This window comes from Heterocephalus glaber, unplaced genomic scaffold (assembly GCF_053883595.1).
Source record: "Heterocephalus glaber isolate CG9 unplaced genomic scaffold, H.glaber_assembly_v1.0 deba00000281, whole genome shotgun sequence".
Lineage (NCBI taxonomy): Eukaryota > Metazoa > Chordata > Mammalia > Rodentia > Bathyergidae > Heterocephalus > Heterocephalus glaber.
Window position 1 is genome coordinate 16,129,673 of NW_028258139.1, and position 25,541 is coordinate 16,155,213.

Here is a 25,541-nt window from a genome sequence, read left to right on the forward strand (position 1 = left end):
ACTCCTCTCCAATCCACACCTCATTGCCACTCAGGGTCTTGGGAAGCTTTCCTGGCCTATTTGTTGTGTCCCTCACTAGATCCAAGTCCTTAGGAGCCTCGGTTTCCTCATCGATGAAAATGAGAATGACAATACCTGCCACTCAGGGTCCCCTGAGGTTAAATGAGGGTGCTGGGTCCAGTGGGCTGTCAGTTCTTCTGTTGTGAGCCCCACCCAAGAGAGTGAAGCACAGGAGGAACTTAGGATAGGACCACACAGGGCCTGGTCCAAATGAAGACATCTGCACGTTAGGTATTCATACTTTTTTGTTCTAATTCCTCTGTAAATGGATTTTGCCTTACTGGAAATGTATTCAAAATTTTATTTTCTAAATTTATATCATGTTATTCCATATATGTGTTCTATAAATATATTTGGTATTTATGCTATTTGTTGATGATGATGAGAATGTGATTTTATACACAAATGATAATTAAGCAGTTTCCAATTTGTAAACCCCTTTGAGAGTTCTGTAATTTGGCATTTCTGTTTTCTGATTGGTCATTCTTATTTGAAAATGTACCACTCTAAATCCTGCAGACTGGTCTATGCACAGGGCCTCCCCTGTTCACTCCTTTCATGCTCCCAGGCTCTTTGGAGTCTGCACATACTTTTCCCACACTGTCACCCCTACTAGGCCAGCTATATTCATAAGTGACCTGATTTCTACCACAGAGAAATTAGCAGCTGCTAGGTAAAGAGTGCTGGTGAGGGGAGGCAGGAGGTGGGAGCTACTGTGACATTGCCCTCACTGCAGCCCACAGAGAAGGAGCCAGGGGATACAGGTGGGAGCAGCTTGGAGAGGCAAGGTATGGCAGGGCAGGTGCACATACCTGGCACCTGAGCAGGCCTGGAGGCAAGCCATGGCTCTGAATGGGCCACACAGGGCAGGGACACATGGAAGGGACAAGTTTTGGGAAGAAATAGGCTTGGATAGAGCATTTCTAGTTTTCATATATTGAAGTTGAGGTACCAGTGAGGAGTTATGCTGGAATAATAGCAGTAAAACACTAGAGTCTCTGAAAGGTTTTCTTTTTCAGACTATACCATCCCCATTAAGCCATGCCATTTCTGTTTAGGTAGGTGTTGTATTCACTTCACTGATGACACTCCCTCAGGTCATGTCAACAGAGCAGAGATAACCTGTGATGACTCACACATGCTTTGGCTCCATTCTGGGGACTGAAGGGACCTCTCCCCATCCCCCGTGCTATGTGTCGCAAGGGGGCTTTGCTCCACTGGATCCATGGCCATGTCTGCCTCATCAGAGCTCCTCTGATGCATCATGTGGCATTCCTGTGGCCAAGCACAACTTAGGGAAGAGCTGGGACTATTTCCTTTTTGGTCAGAGGTGGGCCATAATGGTTGGGTGGTTGTAAGAATAAAGTGAGGGCACTGGCAGGAACTGGCTGTGGGGCAGATGCAGATACAGTGGTGCAAAGCCCTGCCCCACCTGACCCGCACCACTGTTGTGTGCCAGAAGCCATCCTGGTGATTGGCTCTGGGTTACTCCAAAGCAGGCAGTGTCCTGTGGAGGACAGGAAACTTGCATCCTGGCCTAGAAAGATTTTTTGTGAAAAGACTAATGCAACATAGTAATCCATAGGTTCGTCTCCTTTTATCAGGGAAATTTTCATTGCCACAGAGGCTGGATATGGCCTTTCTTCTGGTCTGTTTTCATTTACCTTTGAAACAGGCAGCATGTCAGGGCCCCATGCTGCACTTTAATTGATTTACCAATCTGGTCCACCTGTAGCTCTTCTGAAGAAGTTACTTAAAGATTCGACTCTTTTGGTTCTTTGGCTTCTAATTAGCTTGATGAGCACGGTCATGATCTTTCGTAAACCCAGATGTCAAGAACACTTCCATGGGTTGCTTTTCAGTAAAAACCTGCTGGGGGTGTTCCAGATCTTTTCTGCCTGTACCCTCAGGTCTTTGGCCTGGAGGTGTAAGATGAGTGTGTGTTCCTGTGTGAGTTGAGTAGATCTATGCCTCTCTTCCTCCTCCCCCAGCCTGAGGTGCACAGGAAGGGTAGAGCCTTACTTTGGAACCTTAGACATGGGGACTCCAGGCAGTGTTCTAGGTGCCACCTGGAATGGAAGGAGGAGCAGGGCCATCCATGCCTCAGCTGCCTAGTTGTACTGCCTGAGGCTTCTGGGGGACCTGACTCCTGCTGGTCACATTATTCCCTGAGTCTTAGTTTCCTCCCTGCTATGTGGAATTAAAACCCATTTTAAGGACTCATCTTGGAAGGAAATGATAAACAAGTTAGTATATGTGATCATTGCAAAGCCTAGATGAAATATTCTTTTCTCTATGGTTCCTTCCTACTCCTCACCTCCTTCCATGGTTCCTTTTTATGTCACCTTGTATGATTTCCTCTCTTCTGAAAATGCTTTGTGAGGGCTACCTCCCCGTCTGGGTTCTGCCCGGACAGCATTTGCTGAAGCTGTGATAGTGCTTATGTCCATACCTAACACATTACCTGGGAATGCTGTGTGGTGGCTAAGACCTTGCTGGGCCTCAGGAAACTAACCAGGTGGTCCCGTGAGTCTGTGCTTCCAGGAGACAGTGGGTGTCCTCCGTGGTGGGAAGGGAGCTGTCTGGTCCTCCTGGCTACATCTGCTGTCTTAAGAGATGCCTGAAAATGGAAAGGTAGCTGTGCCCACTGCAAAGATGATGCAGCAGAAGCAAGTTCTATGTCCACTGTACTTCTTGATTCCACTCCTCAAATCCAGCCAGTTTTAGTCAAGAACAACTTAAAAGGAGGAAAAGGAGCCTGAGATGTGGTTAATGGGTCAACTCTTCACTTAAGGAAACTTGGGGCTGTGACATGTCTCCCTCAGCAGATGCTGCTGATTCTCCCCAAACTCCTGCACCTAGGCCCTGCCAACAGTGGTGGCTCTTCCGTGTACTATGAGCAGAGCATGCCCCTCTGGAGAAATCGAGGCGGCACCCGAGATCCCTTGGTCACATGGAGCAGGACAACCTCAAAACAGCTGATTTTCTGTGATAACTCAGAAAGCAGGAGAGCCCAGCACTGCTGAGCACCAGCTCTGTACCCTGTCCTGGGCCTCGCTTAGGTGAAAGGAACTATGCAGCAAGACGCTCCGTCTTGTGCAGACCAGGACAGCAGCTAAGGGACCAGATACTTGCCTAACAGCACAGAGGAGCAGAAGTAGACCAGGAGGACCCAGGTTTTTCGGACTTTCTGGGAATAGCAGAAAACCTACAAAGAGCCTACTGGTCATTTCAGTCTCAGTGCAAATGTCTGGAGAACACCAGGAAGCAGCCCTGGGGAACCCAGATACTCCCTGAGAGAGGAGCAGGCTGGATAAGTATCAGGAGGGTTTTCAGTGCTCCTCAGGGAGGTGGCAAGCAGGGTTCTGAGCACTCCATCTGATATGTGCACTGTGTGGCACTCTGGTAATGAAAGGTGAGGAAAACAGCCGTGCCCAGCAGAGGTGAGGGTTCGTGGAAGGAAGACACCTTGGTACTATTAGCTCCAGTGAAATGTTTATGAAAACAGGACAATGAGTGTATACCAGATGCCCAGCACTTATCTGGCATTTTATGTCCCACAAAATATCTTCCTAAACACTATCGCACTTGATCTTTAGTGTAACTTCCCGTGAGAGCCATTATCTTTTATAACAGCGTTATTGAAATATGATATACATACCATACATTTCATCCATTTGAAGAGTATAACTCAATGATATCTAGTACTCACAGGGTTGTGCAACCATCACAATGTATTTTAAAGCATTTTCATTACCTCCAAAAGTAACAACTATAATTTTCGGAGCATCATTTATGTGCCAAGCAATTTAAGTGAATGTTCACAGATCAAGACTAGCCCTCAAGAGTGAGGTATCCATTTCGTGGGTGACGCATCCAAGGCCTGGAGACGTGCAGGTAGCTTCCTCTAGTCACAGAACTAATGTGCAAATGGAACTAGGAACCAGTTTTGAGGACCAGAGCCCTGCTCCTCTCCCCTTCCTCTCTCTCCTCCATGAGACCCAACTTTGGGAGGTGGCCCTGGGTTGACATCCTGTCTCGAGCAGTGCACACCTGAATTCCTGCACACATAGCAGTGGTGTCCTGGCTAAAATGCAAAGGCTGCTCCCTCAGGAGGCCCATGTAGAAGGAAATCAATTAAAAACAGCCCATCTTGCAGGAGGCCAGACTGTACTTCACCTTTAGCACTTTGGAGAGGGAGGGCAGCTGGCAGCCAGTGGCATGCAGGGTGAATCTTATTTTATTAAGCACTATTCTGTACTGAGAAAAGAATGTATTTCAAAGTCTTAAAATAAATGTTCATCTATAGAAATGCAAGGTAAAGAGTTGTGCTTCTCCAAATCACACTGGCCAGTGCAAGAGGGAGGCTCCTGCAATCCCAATACCTCTAAGCAGGCTTTGGTGGAGCAGTGGCGGTCTTCAGGCATCAGAAGCATCTCTGCCTTCCCTGTAAGGCAGAATAAATAAATACACATTTTATGTACATGGTTATCATTATTTGAGGGACTTGCTTCAGAGGTTCCCTAGACAGCCTCCTTCATGAGCACATTCTCTTGCCAGTGCTGGGCTGTGGAGATACTGAAGTAGCCGAGGCTTAGTCTTGGGCCTCAGGCAGTGAGCTGGGTGCAAAGCAGCAAAGGATTGGATGCAGATTCCCAGCAGGCTTATCAGTCTGTGAGGGAGGCAGGAGACTTCTCGGGGAAGGGTGAGTCTGGCAGTGTCCTCAGGGTGAGTGGAATTTGTTCCAGGGAGCAAGGGCTGGCTCCTGAGCTCTTTTACGACACTCTGGGGATGGTACTGGGCTCTTCCCACTCTCACAAGCTTGGTTCAGCCCTCTGTAAGACAAAGGCAGTGACATGGGATCTCTGTAGGCATATGAGGAGACCATGTGATACAGAGGCTTCTCAGCGCAGCATGAGGCTGTCCCTGGCTTTCTCTTCTGTGGGACTTCCAGACCCAGGGGGATCTAGGAACCAACACTGCAGGTATGTGGGCCACAGCTGGTCCCTTGTGAGCCCGGAACAGTGTCACTTTCAGGTCCCACATCAGTGCAGGTACAGAATTCAAGACCTGGGATAGCTCTCCAGACCCCTGTAGTTGTCACTCCCCACAAGTTCTAGTTGCCAAGTCTGGCTTTGAATTCCCCATGACCTACTTGCCTTCTCTGTGTCCTTGGGCAAACTGCCTGATTTTCTACCACACATAGCTGTTGTCCGTTCTGGGCTGCTCTGAGGATGGAATTGGTGACAAGGAAACTTGTTGCATGGTACTGAGGCAGCCTATGCACGCCAGGTGTCATGGGTGTTGTTGCCTGCCATTAGTATGACCTAGAGAAGCTCTCCCTGGACTGAGGCAATTTGGTTTTTAGAGTACAGCTTATATAAATAAAATAAGGCAGGCCTGGTAGTGTACACCTGTGATCTCAGCACTCTGGGAGGCTGAGGCAGGAGGATTGTTAAGTTCAAACCAGCCTGGGCAACTGATTAACTCTGTGAGACCTTATATCAAAATAAGAAATAAGAAGGGTTAGGGATGTAGCCCAGTCTGAAGGCCCTAGTTTCCTCATTCCTGGGGAGGGAAGGAGGGAGGGAAGGAGGGAGAGAGAGAGAGAGAGAGAGAGAGAGAATAAGGAAGGGTTTGTTTGTTTGTTTGTTTGTTTACTATAACTGATGTGTGAGCTTTAAAGAGATGTTCTCTTTGAGTGCCACCCAGATTTCACCATTCACAATTTACTTGTCCACCAGGATCCCCGCTGACTTGGCGCGGGCCACTGTGGAAGGGGTCGCTTCCCTCCTACCTGTCCTGTGGTACATGCCAGAAGGGAGCAGGGGCTGTAGTCTGTGTGGTTACAGATGCCTGTGTGATGTACCATGCAGACCGGGACTGTATCTCATAATTGTCAGTTATTTCCCAGTGAAAGTTCAGCTTAATTGTGTATACACAATCCTTTTAAACCCGACTTCCCTCATAATTCTCAAAAAGAAAAAATTGACTCCCTGGTTTGTATTTGAATATCATCATTATGACTTCCCTAATGTGATCATCAGCTGCTCAAAGACTGAAACATGGGATGTGGCATTTTAAAAACCACCTCTTTTTCAACAGAAAATTTAAAAACTCACAGCACCTTTTTTAGTGCCAACTCTTGACTATCACTGTCACATTTGCTTATAAAATTACACCTGGAAATGGCATTCATTGATGGTATTAATTTTATTTAACTCCAGCTCATCAAAGGTGAACACAGTCAAATCATGTTAGAAATTTGGGGTCAGAACTGAATTTGACATTTGAAATTAAGCTCTTCTATGGCCTTGCTTTTCATTTTTATTTCCTGAACTTCTCGGCTCCTCAGTCTCTTCCTCAGTGATACTGGATGCTGGTTGTGATGGCAGCTGTATCTACCATCTTATTTCGCTGTTAGAATCTAACAGTGTGGGGTTGTTAGCCCCAATCACATGAAAAAGCAAAACCAAACAATAAAACAAATGTAAAAATAATCAGTGCTAGTCTGTTTACAGACTGTGAGGGACATTAATGTCGTGAGGGGACTCGACTGTCCAGGAGGAGAATGTTTGGGGGGTTATGTGGTTGGGTGAGCCTCGTGGAAGAGCTAAAATTTGTTGTCTTTTCAAGTTTTATTTTTTATTACTACATGTTTGCAGCACATAATGATTATATACCTTGTGGGGAGGTTGGTGCATGTACATAACTCACCTCAATGCCTTTTTCATCCCCTCTCCCCCTCCCTCCCTCCATCTCCTAGGCCCCTTCCCATTTGCAAAAGACCTGTCTCTCTACTTCCTATCATCTACCTTTTATTTTGCTCTTTATTTATACTTTGGGTTTTTAATATGAGGGGAACTATGAGATATTTAAGTTTAGGTGTATGATTTATTTCATTTATCATTATGGTTTTAAGGTGCATCCATTTTTCTACAGATGACTCAGGTTTGTCCAACTTTATGGCAGAGTAGTACTCCATTGTGTATAAATACCATATTTTCTCTACCCATTCATCTGTTAATGGACACATAATCACTTCCAAGATTTAGCTATTGTGAATTGTGCTGCTATACACATAGGTATGCATGCATTACTGTAATATGATGTCTTTAACTCTTTGGAGAAGATACCTAGTAGGTGAATAGCTAGGTCTAATGGAATTTCTAGTTTTGTTTTGTTTTTTTGAGAAATCTCCATACTGATATCCATAATAGTTGTACTAGTTAACATTCTTACCAACAGTGTAGAAGGGTCCCTCTTTCCCTGCAGCCTCACCAGCATTTGTTATTATTTGATTTCTTGATGAGAGCCATTCTTTCTGGAGTAAGGTAGAATCTCAGAGCTGTTTTGATTTGTGTTTCTCTAATAGCCAGAGATGGTGAACATTTTTACATGTATTTATTAGCCATTTATACTTCTTCTGAGAAGTGACTATTCATTTCCATTGCCCTTTTTTTTTGTTTGTTTGGGTCTTTTGTTTTGGGGGATCTCATTTTTTTGAGTTCTTTATATATTCTAGATATTAGTTCTCTGTCCAAGAAAGAGCTGGGAATTCTTTTTCCCACATTCTGTACGTTGTAGGACAGCTGAAATTTGATCATGTGTTTGATAAGATCCACCAAAGATATGTGCAGGGCCTGGTTCTTTCGTCTGCCTTTGAGTTGAGTCTGGTCCCTTTGACCAAACTGAAAGGACCATCCTGAAGTGCCAAGTGTGTTTATATGTGTGAACCCCTCTTCTTAGTGTGACTCTTAGTCAGTGAGCAGTCTTTCTGATTTACACCAACGAGTGGAATGCGGGGAAGTCAAGGAGCATGTGGAAGGGCTCCAGGTGACACAGTTTGCTTCACCAGGCTCCCAGCCTGCCCCTGGGTGTTGCTCCCTGAGTTGGCAAATGGCTGCCACAGGAGAATGCTTCCATTCTGGTGTCCTTGTAGAAGTACTCCCATTCCTGGGACAGTATTGGGCAGGGATCCAGAGAAGGATTCTTGTCCCAGGCCATCCATGAGCAACAGGTGGTCCACCCTCACCCTAGGCGGGATGCTTTCGCTCCAGTAATGACATTAACAAACCACAGTAACAGTGAAAACCAAGGAACTGTTATGATGGGTGGCTGGCTCCCTGGGCAAAGGCTGGCCCTGCCACCTCTCAGGAGCCATCTCAAAGACCATGCCTTCTTATACCTTAGCCCGAGGAGACAGGTACAGTCCCTGTTCATGCCTTTTTATATGAATTCAGAGGCTAATGATATCCAGTGATGTTGCTGTGACTTTCCAGATGCATTAACCTTGATCTGGAATGACTTTTTGGATACTCCCTAGTAGGGCATTGTGTGTGGAGCCTGTCCTGTCATGGAGGGTTCAATGCTGGAGATGTTTGCAAACTCATTGAAAGGTGAAAGTTATGAGTTTCTCTCAGTTTTCAGGCACTGAATTTAAATTGCTCTTTAGAAGAATTTAGGAAATATTCTGACGTTTTGTTTGAAGATAGCACTAGTTTGAGTCAATCTAACTTTGAGGTGGGGAAACAATGGGAGCTTTTTGCTGGGTCAAAACTTAAAAGTTGTCTTGATATCCATGTAGATAACTTATGGGGAAAGAATGACACATCCATGGTTAGTAAGCTTCTGAAAAAAGTGTTCAACCTCAAGGATGACTTAGACCCACACCTTAAAACCTCAGTGAGATAGCATTTTGCCTGTTCCTAGCAAAGCTTAAAAAGTGACCCTCCATGATTGGCAAGGATGCAGGGAGAGGTCTGGGTGCCCTCTGCAGCTCCAAGGAGGGGCTTCACAGACCCAGCTGGAAACCTTCACTTGCAGACCTGCAGCCCCACTTGCAGGAAGAGATCCTGTGAGCCTCTTGTCAGTGCAGACAGGACCCTGAGCAGAGATGTTTGTCAAAGCCTTTGTACAATAATATCTTTTGAAAGTGAAAACAAACTGAGAGCTCAAAAAATAGGGAAATTGTTAAGTAAGGTTATTGTATTAAGTTTTTGGCAGACTGATTTTTAAATGGCATGAAAAACTCATAGTACTGTATATTGAGAAGATAAAACAAGACAAAATTATGCTTATGTGTGTATATATATGTGTATAATAATGAATACATAATGATTTATATATGTATGGATATAATGATTTCAACCACATTAAAATACAAGTATTTCACAAGACTGGGGAATTAAGATATTAGCATAAGAGTATTAGATTATGTCTTTATTTTCTTTTTTATGCTTTTCTGTATTTTCCAATTTTTTATGATAAGCTGTTTACTTAAATAACCAGAAAAAACCAGTAAGTGTAATTTTAAGAACTTTTCTTGCTACAAAAGTGCTGCCCACATTCTCAGAGCAGGGCCTCTGCCTGGGGTGGCCAGGGCTCCATGCTATACTCTGGGCCAAGCCTTGTAGATTTATTGATGCTGCAGTGCCTCTTTCCTCATCCACCATGGCTCCCCAAACCACATCTTTGGGTGTAATCTCATACCCCACACACCCTAGACACCAGTTCCTGTCTGAATAAAGGCCAAAAGCAATCGAAGCACCATTTTGCTGAAGATTTTGACTATAGCACAGTGTGGCAGGAATACAAAATGCCTACTTTATCTCTTCACTGGCCCTCAGTCCTCTTTCAGTTGGAGCCAGGGCTTAGGGGGATCGTAGGAAGAAACTTTTTCTTCTTATGTACCCATCTCCATCTGTGTATTGCACCTTTACTGAGTACCTACTGTGTGCTAAAAGCTGTAGGGATCACACATCAGTAAGCTCACCCTTACTTTCATACTTATGATAGTCTCAGGTGGGGACAGGCTACAGGTCACTAGAGCATCCACAATGAATTCTCGGAGTGCCTCCTCCCACAGGCAAGATCTTAGGTTGGGAACTGGAGCTGGAACCAGATGTGGGTATTGGGTATAAGGCACTGGCGAGCAGTGAGCAGGAAGAAAGAAACATTGGCTTGGTGTAGAGAAGGCTTTTAATTCATTCCTTCATTTCTTCAGCTAATTATTTACTGAGTCACTGAGTGTGCCAGGCATTATTCTAGGCCTAGGAAACTGGTAAACAACACCAAGAAGATCTCTGCCCTCGGAGAGCTAAATTTCAAAAGAGCTGATGGACAGTTAGCAAATCCAGAGACAAATCTTTAAGTTCACAATCAATGTTCTGCCAGAAATAAATAGAATACTTCAGTAGGGAATAAGGTGAGGGGACGAGTGAGGATGCTGCTGTAGCTGGGGTGGTCTAGGCCAGGCTCTCAAACTCCAGCCTGCAGGGTGGGAAGGATCCAACTGGGTGAAGGCTCAGGAGAGGAACATTCCAGGGTCCAGCCATGAGTTCTAGGGCTGATGCAGTGAGAGCCTGATGTGTTCCAGAAACCACTGGAAGGCCAACAGGTTCAGACAAGCAGTGAAGGGGCTGGATGGAGGATATGGACTTGAGCAGAGATCTGAAGGAGAATATGTGGGTTCTGAGGCCTAGGAAGCTGCAGGGGCCAGGGGCTGTGGTATCTGTGGACCTATGGTGGCTGGCAGGTTCATCTGGCTGGATTAGGAAGTATGTAGAGATGTCAGGCAGAGCTCAAGGATTGAAGGAGTGTTTCCAGTGGGCTTTTGGGGTTTAGGGGATCAGGTAATTGTCAGTGTTCTCTGTGTCCAGGAAGGAATGTAAACCATGACTCTGCCCTCTATATGCATGGCATGCTGGGTCCTGTCTACCTCACCCTGGTAGAGAATTGAAATTCTGCCCTAGGGTGACATGGGTCTTCTTAGAGGTCCAAATTGCAACTGTGTCTTCAGCTACAAACCATGTATTCAGCTGCCCCTGTGGGCCTGGCCACCTTGGGAGCCTCGTATTTCATTTTCTTGGACTGAATCTGTGATGAATTACTAACAATAATGATTCATTGCACCATCTCATGCTGGCATGTGCTGCTTCTCCAAGAGCCAGCTGCAAAAAATGGCCCCAACGATGAATTCTCTGCTGTTTTCTTTCTTCTCTTAGAATGGCTATCCAAGTGGACAAGTTCAACTTTGAGAGTGTCCCAGAATCCCCTGGAGAGAAGGGACAATTTGCAAGTCCAAAGCAGCTAGAAGAGGAGAGGCAGGAAGCTCGAGGATTGGAGATCAACAGCAAACTGGACATCCACTGGAGAATTATATCCTTTTCATGGTGCCCATATTGAACCCAGATGCACCTTTTCCAGGGCTTCTGACCACTGGGAAGTAGCCAAGAGGGTTTTAACCATGGGTAGCTCTGAAATGCCATGGTAAGGAGACATAGGTCAAAGGGTTGGTATTTTCCTAACCACTTTACGCTTCAGAGGGCCAACTTAATGAAGTATTGATTCTGTGTGGGAAGAGATCTTCTTGGGGCAAGTAGTGTTCTTGACTTTGGATCATATTTCTTGCCAGTTCTGATACTCATGTTAGTGACAGGTCCTAATGGCTACCTATCAGTGCTGGGCATGAGCAGGTTCACAGACTGACAGCTGAAACAGGGATGGAGTAGTTGAGGAGACTTAAATCTGTTTGCACAGCTTAGCCAACCATGAAGGTGCCATCTTGGAAAGACTGAGGAGTTTGCATAAAGGCCAGGCCGGGAAAGAGTGTTTTATATAGTCACTGAGCCTGCTGTGAACCTTGACCAATGTCTGGCACAGGGCAGGTGCTCAGCTGAATGAGTGATGCTCTGGGGAGCCGACCCCCAGTTCACTTGTTGGTTTGTTCAGCAGTTTTGACAGAGCACCCACAAAGTAGTTGGTCATTTGGGAACCACTGAACAGGCTGATCTGCAAGAAAAGGTGTCTGTTCACTGTCCAGTCAGGAAGTGTAAGGGGAGCAAGAACAGCACTGTGCCCAATGCTGGAAGCTCAGAGGAAGCAACTTCTGGGTGGAAGCAATTGAGGAAGGCATCAAGAAGAGGTGATGAATGAGTGGGCTCTTACTGACGTTTATCAAAAAGACACGATGGGAAATGCCTCAAAGGTGTGAAGCATGAGAGTATGGCTTGATCAGGGAATGACAGCCCGGAAGACACAGCTCCAGTGTGTCTGCCAGTCATCCTTGTCGGCACGGACTCTATGGTTCAGGGGATGGTCAGACTGAGGTTATGAACTCAGCATTCCTGAGGCCTCTCTGGATTCTGTAAATATCCATGACAGGTTCTGGGACCAGAGGCGAGTTCTTTCATTCAAGCTAAAGTGAATTCCAATCTGGCAGATGGTCTACAAGGAGTTTGTGACAAAATTAGCACTTTGCTTGGAGATAGAAGCTCCTGTGAACCAAACCCTAAAGGAAGAGGGCATGAGGCTTGCAGAGTGAGCACAGCACCATCTCGAGTTTGTCTTTGAAAGTGAGGAGGATGAGCCTGTCCTTCTCTTGTGCTCATGCTGAGCTTCACACAGCCAATGTCATCCTTGAGGGGTGCATGACAGAATGGCTAGCAAAGGCCGCTTGGCACGCATCCGCTTTCACCATGTGACAGGCATCGGCTCATCTCTCTCACTCCTCCCATTTCTTTCTGACTAGCACTGTACTCCCAGAGGGAACGTGCATCTGCTGAGGGGAACCCGCTCATCTCTAGGCACCTGTCAGTGTCAGATCCCGGGACTCACCCAGGTGGGTTTGCTGGCAGGGTGCTCAGCCCAGGTCCCAACTGTCCAGAGAAATGGTTAGGCAGACAACTCACACTGTCAGCTTGGCAACCAAGGCTAGGACTCTCTCCTCCTGCTGTCTCACTGTGGTGCTGGAACCTGGAGTGATCTGGTCTTTCGGAGAGGCCCTGACCGCCTGCTGTGGAAGCTGCAGAGGCAGGAGCTTCAGCGTCTTGTGGAAGCGCTGTGCAGGGCAGAGCCAGGCTGGGTGGGTTTGACCCAGCCTCAGCTCAGTTGCAGCAGCACCCAGTGGAGAAGGGGCACTGTAGGGAGGGATGCTCTCATATGTTTGCACTCAGGGCTCAGACAGTGGCCAGAAGGCTGGAACCACACCCCTGTGTGCCCATGCTCCTTGGACATCCCCTGCTCCCTCCCTGGCATCCAGGTAATATCATAGCTGCCACTACTTGGGTGCTGTGCTGTGCTGCCATGTCTCCCCCAGTCAGCTCCCAGGGGAGATTCATCATACTGTCTTGCAGATGACAAGATGTGACTCCAGTTCATAGTAGAGAGCAGCCTTCCTTGGGCTGTGGCCATGGCCAAATGTGCACTACTGCCCCAGGAATTATATCGGCCACTAGTACTCTTATGTTCTTTGAGCACTAGTATCAAAAAGTACAAGAAACATCTTCACATTTCTCTTCCTTAACCTTTAACTCTTTTTAAGAGACTGATTTCCCTGTTTTCTGTATTTGCTTAATAATTCACATAACAAATATTTATTCAATGCCTACCATGTGCTGTACACATCTGTCTCAATAAATATACTGATTGGAAGTTTATGAGTGATTGTCCCTATAGGCAAATTTGGTTAAAGAGAAGTAATGTTAAGGACATCCTCTCTTTGTCCACGTCTCTGTCTCTCTCTCATCTGGTAATGACTTCTAGCATGCGATGAATAGCAGACTTTTGCTATTGTAAGCCTGAATTCCAGCAGACGGAAAGACCAAAGCCTGAATTTGCTAATTATTTTATTATGCATTTTAATAATATTTTCTAAATATTTAGACTCTATAAAAAATGAGCCTAATTTGACATCCATCAATAGTTCCAGAAGTTGCCCATATGTAGCACATAAGGCAGGGTAGACATTTTTCAAAAGAAGTTGAAAATTTTGCATTAGCTACATGTACATCTGTGTGTGAGGGGCTTTCTCCTTAGGTCTGCTCTGCTCCTAAGTGTATCCTAGCTGGTGCTGACCATCCCCTCTCCCAACCTCCCCCAGCCTCCCAGCTACTCTGGGGGAGGGGGAGGGAGTGTTGTCTTAGGATGCTAGGATGCAGAGATGACAGTGGAGACACTGGGGATGGCAGCCCTGGGAACTGGCCAGGTGCTCCTCATGCCTCCTCACTGTGCTTGGTGGTCCATACAGCTGCATTTTTCATGCTGCCTAGAGAAGTCATGAGGTCCTATCTCCTCCAGGGACAAGGTGGTTTCACATGGAGAGGGTGGCCCAGAGCATCCAGCCACCTCAGGGGTGGTAGGCGATGGGAGCCTGGGTGGTGTTTCCATCTGGAATTCATTGGTCTAGTGTAGAGCTACAGCCTGTGGCCCTGGGCCTGATTCATTGAGCTGATATGTCAGTGTTTCCTTCCTTTAGGAAACCTCTCTCTCTCTTCATAAACACTGTTGATAAGTTTTAGTATCGTGACTACTTGGAAAAATGTCTTCTTATATGCCTCCTATGTTTAGCTACTTAATGTGTTGTTCTCATTTCATCACATAAAACCTGTGGTCCTGTGTCCTTTGAGAGGCTGGAGCTCAAATGATCAGAGCCCAAATGGGCAGTCAGACATGCTTATCCATTGCTTGGTCCCCTCCCTGTGCCACCTTGGCCACAGCTTTTCTCTCTTTGCTGCTCTGTTCTCATCATAAAGTGAGGTGGTGATGGTCCCTACACCACAGAGTGCTGTTGAAACATTCTCCTATATTACTTACTCTCCTATATTCTCCAGCAATTAGCCTGTTCATTTCTGAAGGGGTATTTTCACCTGACTCTGTGCTTTTTCATAAGAACTGTCCTATCTGTAATATCTCTACAGTTCCATTGGGGGACCACAGGGTCCTTGCCTGTCATGGGCAGGATCTGGTCTCAGGGACACTAGCTTAAATGATAACCATTGATATTTTTTGAATAAGACGTTTTCTCACTTTCAGCTTTTTAACCATCTTGTTATCGTCTAGCTACCTGCACTGCACAATTTTTACTGAACTTGGAAAACCCTAATGTAGCCAACCCTATGAACTCTGTTAATAGCAGATAATACCCTTCAGTGCATGATCAAAAACCCATCTGCATTTGACTTTGGGGCAGGACTAAAGAGCCATACTGTTAGGAGCCACAGGCCCAGGGTTGGAAGGCTGGCCCTTCCACTTTAGCAGACATGGAGGCTGTGTGACCTGAACAGCCAGTGTCCAAATTGTTCAACCAAGATGGTAACACCTGCTGTGAACGATTGTTGTTAGAACCAGTTCTAAGGTCCATCTTCCCTTTTGGTCACCTGTTGAGTGGCAAGCAGTATACTGCACTAGTGTCTTATTCAGCCCCCACCTGCAAAATGGGTAGTTTTTACCCTTTTGAAAGAATAAGAAAAATGTGGAAATTCAGTAACTCTAGCCAAACTGGAGCCAAATTGGTGTTATTATCCAGCTGACTATATCACTGAAGTCAGAGCCACAGGTGCAGACATAGCTCCTGATGCTGCAGGGGGATAAGCAGGCACGAGCCCCTATTTCCTGTTGAAGACCTCATGCCATGTTACTCTGTGACCTGGCCTCAGGAGGGCTCCTCCATAATGCACCTTGCTTATCTTTTTCTCAGTAGCCATCTAGTACATGGCCTCCTTCCTGTCTTACCTTGGCTGCTCCCATAGTTCCCAGCCCTTCCTTGTCATTCATTATGGTCTTTAAGAAGTACAGAGATTATTTTTTTGCTGAATTGTCTCCCCTCAGCAAATATGCTGTCTTATGTTCAAGTGGAACCATGTTCATTGAGTATCTATTTCTTGAGGACCTACTCTATGCCAGAGATTGTGCTGAGCACTAGGGAATTCTGCACTAATGGCCCTGCCCCACTGGAGCATCCACAGTGCTGACTATGATCCCTGACACATAGGAATTAGAACCATTTGTTGAATAAGAAGCTTTCATTTCCACAGTGCCCAACAGAAAAGTTACCAACTTAGTTGCCCTATGGGAGTGCTGTTAAGGATACACAAAAGGAGCTTGCAGCCAGCGAGATTAGTCTGGATTGAGATCTGGCTCCTTTTCCAGAGCTAGCCTGCACAGACCATCTGTGATTGAAACAGGTGAGGGATGAGGATTGAGCAGACTTCCTATTGTCTCCTCTTTTTCCTTGTTTTTCTTCTTCCCCCAAATCTCCCTTCAAAGAGTCTTTCAGGGATTGGCAAGAGACTTGATGGCCTGTCAGAATCCAATCTGTGTAGGTTTAACAAGAAGAGCTGGAGGCACAGTTTGACTGATTTCTGCAAAGCCTGATGGCCTGGACTGCCCATGCAGTCTCTGCCAGGCACTCTGTTAAGTATCCATCTCCCCCGTTCAGTCTGGAGAGGTGTATTTAACTAGTTTGGTCACTTTATGAGTGAAGTAGAGCCTTGAGCAGTCCATTGGCAAATGGGACTCTCAGGTGCCCAGGGATTTATGACCCAGATCTGTGGAGGGTGCAGAGGCCAAGTAAATACCCATGATGTGCAAAGTGGAAGGATGGACAGTGCACTGTTGTCTTGGGGAAGGGGTCTTGCCTTCCAGGACAGCTCATGTCATAGGCTGGACAGTGTGGAGGGGTCTGCACTTGGCCTCCCAAACACTGGCCACCCTGTGCAAATCCGGTAGGTTCACCAGTGTCTGAGACACTTGCCAGCACTTTTGTGTTGAGTTTCACAGCCCTCCAAGATTTTAGGCACGACACCCTGGCTTGAGTTGATCATAGCCAGGACATTCTCCCTGGATACAGCCACAATTGGACTTTGTTTTCAATTTCCAAGACTGCATTCTTTCCAATAAAAAATTGCCTTCCCCTCACCACTCCCCCTCCTAAGACTGAGGTGGGGGTGAGATTGCCCAGGCTGGCAGCTTAGCACTTCCTCCTTCAAGCCTCTCTAATTGGCTTCTCAAATCTTCTTCAAGATGCTTCTTAATGGACTTCTGTCTTCTCATCTCTTGAAAAAAAATTGTATTTCTTTAAAGAAGGCTCTTTTAAAACACAGTACCCTACGTTTTTCTAATACTTACGGTTAGAGAAATATTTTTATCTAAATGAATTTTAATACAAACAGCTCCTGTCATCAGAACAGCTGATTTCTTGATCATCTTAAGTAAAATGCAGGGTTACATTTTGTATTTGCCTTCAGGGAATGTGGCTTTTAGAGCTGTTTGTAATAAATTGGTTCAAAGGCCTTTAATCTCTCATGGCAGGAAAGCTTTGTAGCCTGAGAGAAATGTTGTGCCTGGCTGGCAACACCATCAAATCTCCCAGGCTGCTTGGGCTTCAGTAGGCAAGAGAGTAAGGTGGGATGGATGCAGATTTGATTGCTGTCACCCTGCAGATCCAGATGTGGTGCTGTCACCATGCACATCTTAGGATCACTGTGAAAGGAATCAGGATTGACACAGAAAGAGTGCAAAGTTCAGATTTGGCTGGCTCAGGAGGGTAGGGAAAAGTATGTCATTCACAGCATTGGTTCAGATTGTGTGTGTGTGTGTGTGTGTGTGTGTGTGTATGAATTGATTGATATGAATTGTGTTTGTGTACTCTGGGCATATGCATTCTGTGTATTTTTGGTGTGGCTATTATTGTAAGCATGTGTATCTTATATAATACAATCATAAAATTATAAAGTGAGAGTAATGGCTAGCACCCATATAGGTACCAGGCAATGATCTGAGCAATTCCCATAGATTTACTTACTTAATTTCTGCAATAACTTTCAGGAGTATTTTTTATCCACATTTCACGGACAGGAAAACTGAGGTATAAGGAGGTTGTCTCACTTGTTCAGGGTCACTCAGCTAGTAAGTGACAGAGTGGGGACTCACACAGTTCTCTGCCCTCACGACTGTGACCTTAGTCCCAGTGAGTAGTGTTCAGGCCTTTCCCTCCATCATTCCCACTTTTCAGAAGAAGCCTATGGAGACAGGTGCATCATTTGGACGTATTGCTGACTGACACCCGCCTCCCCCACAGAGCTCTGTCCATTTCACCTGCTTTCCATCTTGGACTCTAGAATGTTCTCAAGTGAGCAAGGCTTGCAGCAGTGAACGAACTGCAGACTTCTCCTGTGGGCGGTGCAGCCTGCTTCATGAGATTTCTGTCTAGTTTGGCCTCAGACATGGGGCACTTGGCTAGGCTGAGATGCCAGTGTATTTGTTGAGATAAGAACAGCAACAGCATCAGCAGTCTGAAAGTGGTACAGATTAGAAAACAAAGTCGTGGGAAAGAGGCTCATTAATTATTTAAAGCAGTCTTTCTATTAGTGTAATTTCTATTTATGACAATTTGCTAATTTATTTGAGCTCAAGTAGGGCTTGGCTAAGTCCTTGCACCTGTAGTTCTTCACTGCAGACCTGGCATGTGGGACACAGTCCATCTTCAGGGGGAGGAACCCCAAATGAAGACATGCCCTGCCAAGGAGCACCCACTCTGCAACACTTCACCTTGAACCAGCTAGAAACCTATACACCCACCTCTCTCATGATGGGTTTCTGGCTTTTGCTGAGTAGACCCTGAATGATACCCAGACATTGTGAGTGTGGTGCTTATTTCTTCTCAGATAGGGGAAGCTACCATACCTGGGCTTCACAGGTACAGAACCTTCTTGCAGAAGAAAAATCTCACAAATCCCCACTGGGCTTCACATGCTCTATGGGAAGAGTTGGTTGAACAATTGTTTTTTTCTAGAATATCAAACTAGGTCATGGTAAACTTCAGCCACATAAATATAGACAGGATCTGAAAAGCTGCTCAGATTTCAAATGGTTATTTGCTTGTGGTGCATTACCAAATATTTCACTGCTAATGGCCTAGCAGACAACAAGAGAGGGAAGGTATTTTATTCACCTTCAGCATTTTCTTTGCATCTGGCTGTGTTTTACAGATTTGGAAGCGAACATTCATGGTTCCCCAGATTAACTGAGATGGCATACATGAAAATGTCTATAAAGTTGCTACACAAATATCAATCAATTAAGTAAATGTAATCAGTAATGATGAATTGTAGTGAGTAGATTGAGCTTCTTAAAAGTAGGGCAATCTCACTTGGCCTTTTCATCCCTAGTGTTCATTAATACTCTGGTGTGAATCGGGCATACAGAGTTAGGTCTACAGCACATTCAATGCCGTGTAGCAAGTGCAAGGTGGATCTTGATCCAAGAAGACACTTCAGATAAGGTGGCTTTTGGGTCTAGAAAGTGGGAGGATATTCACCAGAAAGATGAAGGAAGAGTGCTCCAGATAGAAAGAAGAAGCAAGAGTACTGAGGTAGCAAACTCAGTGAGGTCTTTGGGGTGAGCCCAGGAGTTCAGCAAGGCTGGTGCACACAGGCACACACAGGAAGGTGTGAGGGCTGTTCAAGGAGAGGTCAACTGGAAGAAACAAATCATGAGGAAGCTTACCTGTTGTGCTCCATGCTGCAGAGTTGAGGTTTTTGTCCTAAGAGCAATGGGTAGTCACTGAAGGATTTTGAGCAATGGAGCAATATGATGATGTTCCAGTAAATAAATGTAAGCTTTCATTAGTAAGGCCTCTTCAAATGTAAGCCCTCTGCTATCAAAGAGCCATGTCCTCTGCTTCTTGTGTGGAGGGCATAAAGCATGTTTAGCGTGCTGTAGAACCATTAAAGACAGCACATGCACACACTGTACTGGTCTAAGAAAGTGTCACTTCCCTCAATGCCAAGTGCAGTAAGCACCTAGCAAATGTTCACATGCTCAGACTTGTGTGGGTAGTGATGTGCTGATGTAGCTCTGTGTAGTTGGCAACTAAAGGCTACCTGTACAATTCTTTCTGCATTGTTCCTGGAAAAGATCGTTCATTCATTCAGTTGATTTTGCTGCTTACCACCATGAGTGGAATTTGTGCTTCCATGACAGGGTGCTGGAAACCACCACCATAGCCAAGAAAATGAGTTGAGCTAAAGTGAGCCAGGACTTGAGATTTCTTCAGTTAAGCACCAGAGATCATCAGTCATTAAACAGTAGATGTGGCTAACAGGCTTTTTCAGAGCCACTGGGCCAGTGTGAGCAGTGATTCCACAGTCCTACTGTTGCCAGTGTCATTGAACTTGCATTGGCAGAACCTCAGAGGCAAGAACCTGTGGATAATGTGCAAATGTGATTGCAGCACCCCAGCTGACTAGAAAGGGCCTTGCAGGGAGGCAGCCATTCAGCACCACGGAGAGTTCTCAGCTGAGCTTTCCTCTGTGTGGGAGGAGGGTGCGCAAGGCAGGCTGGGCAGGATGCTACTCAGGCTGCTGGCAGCTGTCTGGCCTTGGCATGACCCAGTCTTGTGAGCAGAGGGTCCTTACTGTCAAATGGGGACCATGACTCCCGGTTTCCAGATTTATGGTGGGGAATTAATAGGATAAATCAAGTAGGGTCTGAGTGGGCCCAGAGCAAGGGTCATGGCCACATGGGGTCAAGCCTGGATCCTTCCCTTCCTATCCCTGACAGCTGTCCTATTCCATCCTGAGGTTGTTTTTAAGAAAATCTTTGAAATGGAAATAATAGTACCTATTCATACCAAACATGTTTTGAAGTCTTAATTTAAAAATAGTTAAGTATCCAATGGAGAAGAAACAGGTTAGATATTCACCACAGAAAATGATTTATACAGTAGCAACAGTGCTAAGAATTACTGTGGTCATTGTCATTATTTATTCACCCCTTGCCCCAAATGCCAAGGTCTGTGTATTTGAGTAGGAGCCCCACCATTGTCTGTGCAGCATTTTGTCATGGGCTGTGGTGGGACCTGACTGCTCAGCCAGATTCAAGGCTGTTGGGTGGCTTACAGGGCTGCAAGGGAGGAGGCCATGCATCAGGTGATTAGCTTTATTAGCTCGGCTATATCATTTTATAGCTCACATCAGAAAGCAAATTAATATAGAAATATGCTTTTGGAATATTTTTCAAGACTCTGCATCATTTGGCAACTTTGTAATTACCCATACAGCACCTTGATCCTCAGCTTATTATCTCTGAGCTCTTTATCCCAGCCAGCCAGTAGGCTTTGCTTTGTGCCCAGGCACCACCATCATCTGCCTTGAGAGCCTTCCCTGAGTTTTAACAAAAGAGTACTGTGCCACATTCTCAGTTCTCAATTTCATACAAGCAAAAACAGACCCTGGAGACAAGAAGAAAAACACAGAGGAAAAGACACATTTAAACATGCATTTTAAATCCAAATGTAAGGATGATTTGCATCCTGGGTCCTCTCGCTTTGGCCTGGGATGAGCTCCCCTCCCCTCCAGCTGAGCTGCAGCCACACGATGTTTGTTCTGAATGTGGTAAAGGGCCCTTTGCTGTTGACTTTTCCTAAAGTAACTTCACTATTGTTTTAAATAGATGCACATAATTTAATTTTTTTAAAGAAATAAGTGTGCCCATCTGGCTTCCCCCTGCCCTTTCTTCCAGAGTGCCCATTTTTATTCATTCCTTGTATAATCTTTGAGAATTGCTATCTGACACTGTGTCAGTGCAGCCTTATGTTTTACCCTAATGTTTTTTTACACCAAAGTCACATGCTGGTTTGCATCTTGCTTTTTCATTGACTATATGTCTTAGAAAATTTCACTTCCTAGAGATCTTTCTCCCTTCCAGGTGTGCAATAGGACCACAATATGTGAGCATACCTGTGTTTCCATGGCTTTGCCTACAGGGATGCTTTTCAGCCTGGGTTTCTGCTAGTTTCAGACCTGTGTTCTGGAGGGAGTCATTTTCTTTCTGGAGGTGCTGTGGTGTGGGAGCAGCTCAGACACTGAAGCTAAAGGGAACTCAGAGTGGGTGCTGATCCATTACTGCATGATGGACAACCAAGTTGCTGAGCCCTTGAGTTTCTGGTTCTTCATGCACAAGCACATCACCACCACTAGACACTCAGTTGAAGGGAACATGTACAGCCCTTGGCATAAAGTCCACCACCTTTCAGGAACATCTGCCATCGGTGCCCGTGCTCTCTGGGCCCCAGCTGAGTGACTCTGAGTCTGAGATTAAAGCCTCCCTGGAGCATTTCCTTCCCTGGGAATTGGTAACTACCCTGAGAATGAATTCTATACCTGAGAGTCCTGGGTCCCTTGAGACCATAGCTTCCCAGACCAGACCAGACCAGTGTAGCTGAACTCATTCTACTTGCACCACATCCATAGGCACATGGTGCCACTGATTAGTGTGAGTCACAGCACGCCCACCTGAATGCCTGCCTGCCAGAAATTGGATCCTGAGCTAAGGGAGAGGGGTTTTTACTTTTTTTTTTTTTTTAAGAGTGAGGAAGTTGCTTTGTCATAGATGGCTGTAGAGCTAGAGTGAAGATAGCAGCACTCCTTCTGGCCACTGTGGGCATGACCTTGCATGGCTACTTTGGAGGGTTCCTCTTAGGAGAAAATTACCTTTAGAATAAACCATTTGATAAATTGCGTGTGGAAGACTGAGGTCTTCCACTGAGGGATTTGGGGGGGTAACAGGACCATAGCTGAGCTACTGAAATAAGAAGAGCAAGTTGCACCCAAGAGAGCAGAGGAAGGGGGTATCAGTCCTTGCAGGGGTGTCTCCTGGTGCCCCCACTTGTTCTTCACAATGCCCCTGTGAGGATAGAACTGCTCTGATGCCCATGCAATAGGCTGAGACCCATGGTACTGAGATCTGGTGCTGAGCGGGGTGTGGCCCTGGCATGGCTTACCTAGGATACTTGATTGCTGTCATTCATTTTCCATCAAACAGTATTGACTGAGCTACTGCTGGAACCAGGCCCTCTCCTGGGTCCCAGCTCAATGACTCTGCCCGCATCAGCTCACAGACACTGGTGAAACAGCACATCTCATGCAGGTTGCCACAGAACATATGAGAGCCTTCTGAGCAGAGATGGCCCAGGGAAGGCTTCCTAGAGGCAAGGGAGTCAGGAAGGAGAGCGCAGGAAAAAGTGTTTCCAGGTAAAAAGCACAGCATGTGGAGAATCCAGAGAAATCGTGGGCTAATTTGGTGGAATGGAAAGAAAACCAGAATAACCAAAGTTAGGCTCAGCACTAGGCAGGGGTCCCTGGGCACCCCAGATGCCAGCATGTCACCATCTTAGCCCACTTATGGATGAGGCCATTGTGGGATCAGTCCAGCTCTCTGAGGCAGCCCTCTTATCTGTGCAGCTTTCCGAAGAAGCCCAGTGGGACATTGCTGGGAGAGACATATGTGTTCTATTCTCTGCGCCTCCAGAGGCACATCCCCAACCACTGGCCTGAGGCCCAGGAATGTGAGCTCTGTTCCCTTCTGGTCCTGCCCCCTCTTGCTCTTGCACCCAGCCTGTGCCTACAAATGCTTCATTCCCATATCACTGCCCCCAGGCTTGGCAAATGTGATTTTCAGGGTTGTTGGGGTTTTTATTGCATATGAATTACACAGAGAAATGGGTTTCATTGTGGGATTTTTGTACATATATGTAACATACTTGGATTGTAACCCTAACCCTAACCCTAACTCTCCCTCACTCAACTCCCCACCCTCAACCCCTAATTGCTATCTTCCCCAGAGCATGAGCTTCTGAATTCAAGGTTCACAGTATTCTGTCCTCAAGGCCCCCAGTATCCTGGTCATCTTGCCTCAGGTGCACTGAATGTGTTTGTTGGATGGAACTAACTTGCCAGAGGAAGAAGGAAGTAGATTTTTCACCTTCCAATCACTAGGTAATGTTAGAGACTAAATTTTTTCTGTTGTGTTGCAACTTCTGCTCAGTGGCTTTAGTTTATTTGGGAAGAGGAAAAGGCTTTCAGACTGAGAACCAGTGGCTATTTAAGATTAGAGCCTGGGGGGCTTTTGCTGTCTGTACTTAGAAGCCCAGTTTCTCCATCCACTGCTACTTACTGCAAGACTTTAACTTGCTCAATTGTGAATTTGCTTAAGCAAGCCCGTTCATAATAATATATTTAATTACATTGAGATAGATAGCACTAGAAACTCGGAACCAGCATGAGGCCAGCAGCACACGTTAAGAATCATACGGGTTGTACTGAATAGTCAGCCAAAATAGTTGGCATGTTTTCCTAAGGAATAATAACCTCCCATTTTCTTTATTTCCCCTAGCAAGAATAGTTGTTGGATTACAATTATCCCAGTAGATTTCCCTTTCTCACAAGGCAATCACTTCCTTTAACTAGACGTGAGGGAAGCGAGAACCTAATGTGCACCTGGGCCTTGATTTCTGCAACTTCACAGAGATGGCTTAGCAATTGGTTAGACCACTTGACCAGAAGGGAGACATATCTGCTGTAAGAAGTTCTCATGTGGGGGGTCCCTGTCCAGAATCCTCTAGAACTTCTCCTCCTATCCTGGGGGTCAGCGGGACTGAGTTTTCCTTGACTGAGGTTCACCCCTCTCTGAAGCGCAGTGGTGAGGCGAGTGTGGAAGGGCTCCTGAACCAGCTCATCCTGGAGCACCTGCAGCTGGCACCTCTGCAGTGGGGTGAGTATTGTTGCAGGCATCTTCTCTCAGGTGTGTAAGCTCGTGGGAGTGTGCGGGTGCCTCAGAGGTGGGAGCGTGCTGAAGGCCATCACGGAAAGTATGGGAGAGAAAGGCAACCACTCTACAGCCCCAGCACCCCTGCACACAGGCAGCTCAGCACCCAGGTGAGTCCTGCTAGCCCCATCATTGAAGAGGCTCAGTGCCTACCAGACAAATGTGCAGCGGTCCTTGAACTCACCTTGACTTAACGCCACTGCAGAAGTGGCATCTTCCCAAGTAGCTGTCATGTGTGGATTTTTGGGTTTTTGTTTTTTGGGGTTTTTTTGGTACTGGGGATCGAACTCCAGACTTTGTGCTTGTGAGGCAGGCGGCGGAACCACTGAGCTAAATCCTGGCCCAGTGCAAACATTTCTGAAACTTGGAGTGACACCACATGGTGAAGGAGAACAAGTCTGTGGTTTCCACCTGCTTTGACTTCATTCACCTGGACCAGGCTTTGACAGCTTCCCACACTGGGGTGTGGAAAAGTGTTTCATAAACACCTTCACTCAGTCTGCTGTTCAGCTCAAATGGGGTCACTACCACCTAACACTCCATGTGGTTATGTGGACATACTGCTTTTGTTGTCCCCAGGAATCTTTACCTTGCTCTGTGCATTCTTAATTAGTACTCAAAGGTATCTTGCTCAGAGATTAACTTAGTATTTCTGCTGAGGTGAGAGCCATTGCTATTCTCTGCAAGTCATTTCATCAGCTTGTCTGTTCTGGATCTACTGCTGACAATCAGTTGCTAACATATGTGTCTTCCTTCCTCCTCTTCTTTACCTTAGAAATGACTGTATCTGCATTTTGACCCAGAGTCAGCTAATTAATAATCTGGAACTGCCCCTCTGCCACTAGCAACACATGGACATTGGCAGAGGCCTTAGAGAGAACATGCCCTTCTTCTTGCATGCCACCCCCCTTTAGCCTAGGACAGGGCCTGCAGGGGCCCCTCCTCTCTGCTGGCTCCCGGTCTGCCCAGGGAAAGCCTTTCAGCAGGGGTTGGAGCCGTCGTATAGTATGAATGGATGTGCATTTCACCTGCGGAGCTCCTTCCCTGTAATTCTTTTCCTCATTGATGACCATTGAAGTGAAGGCAGGACTTGG

General features: G+C 46.1%; 1 protein-coding gene across 12 annotated transcripts in view; it reads left to right on the plus strand.

Annotated features, from left to right (window-relative positions):
- Nucleotides 1-25,541, plus strand: part of Trappc9 (trafficking protein particle complex subunit 9) — a 737,148-nt gene that overhangs the window by 591,187 nt on the left and 120,420 nt on the right. For all 12 annotated transcript variants that reach the window (XM_087187236.1, XM_087187240.1, XM_004837901.4 and 9 more), the window contains 2 exons: nucleotides 11,067-11,220; nucleotides 24,303-24,393. In XM_087187236.1, coding sequence (XP_087043362.1) covers nucleotides 11,067-11,220; nucleotides 24,303-24,393 — 245 coding nt within the window. The remainder of the gene's footprint in view (nucleotides 1-11,066; nucleotides 11,221-24,302; nucleotides 24,394-25,541) is intronic.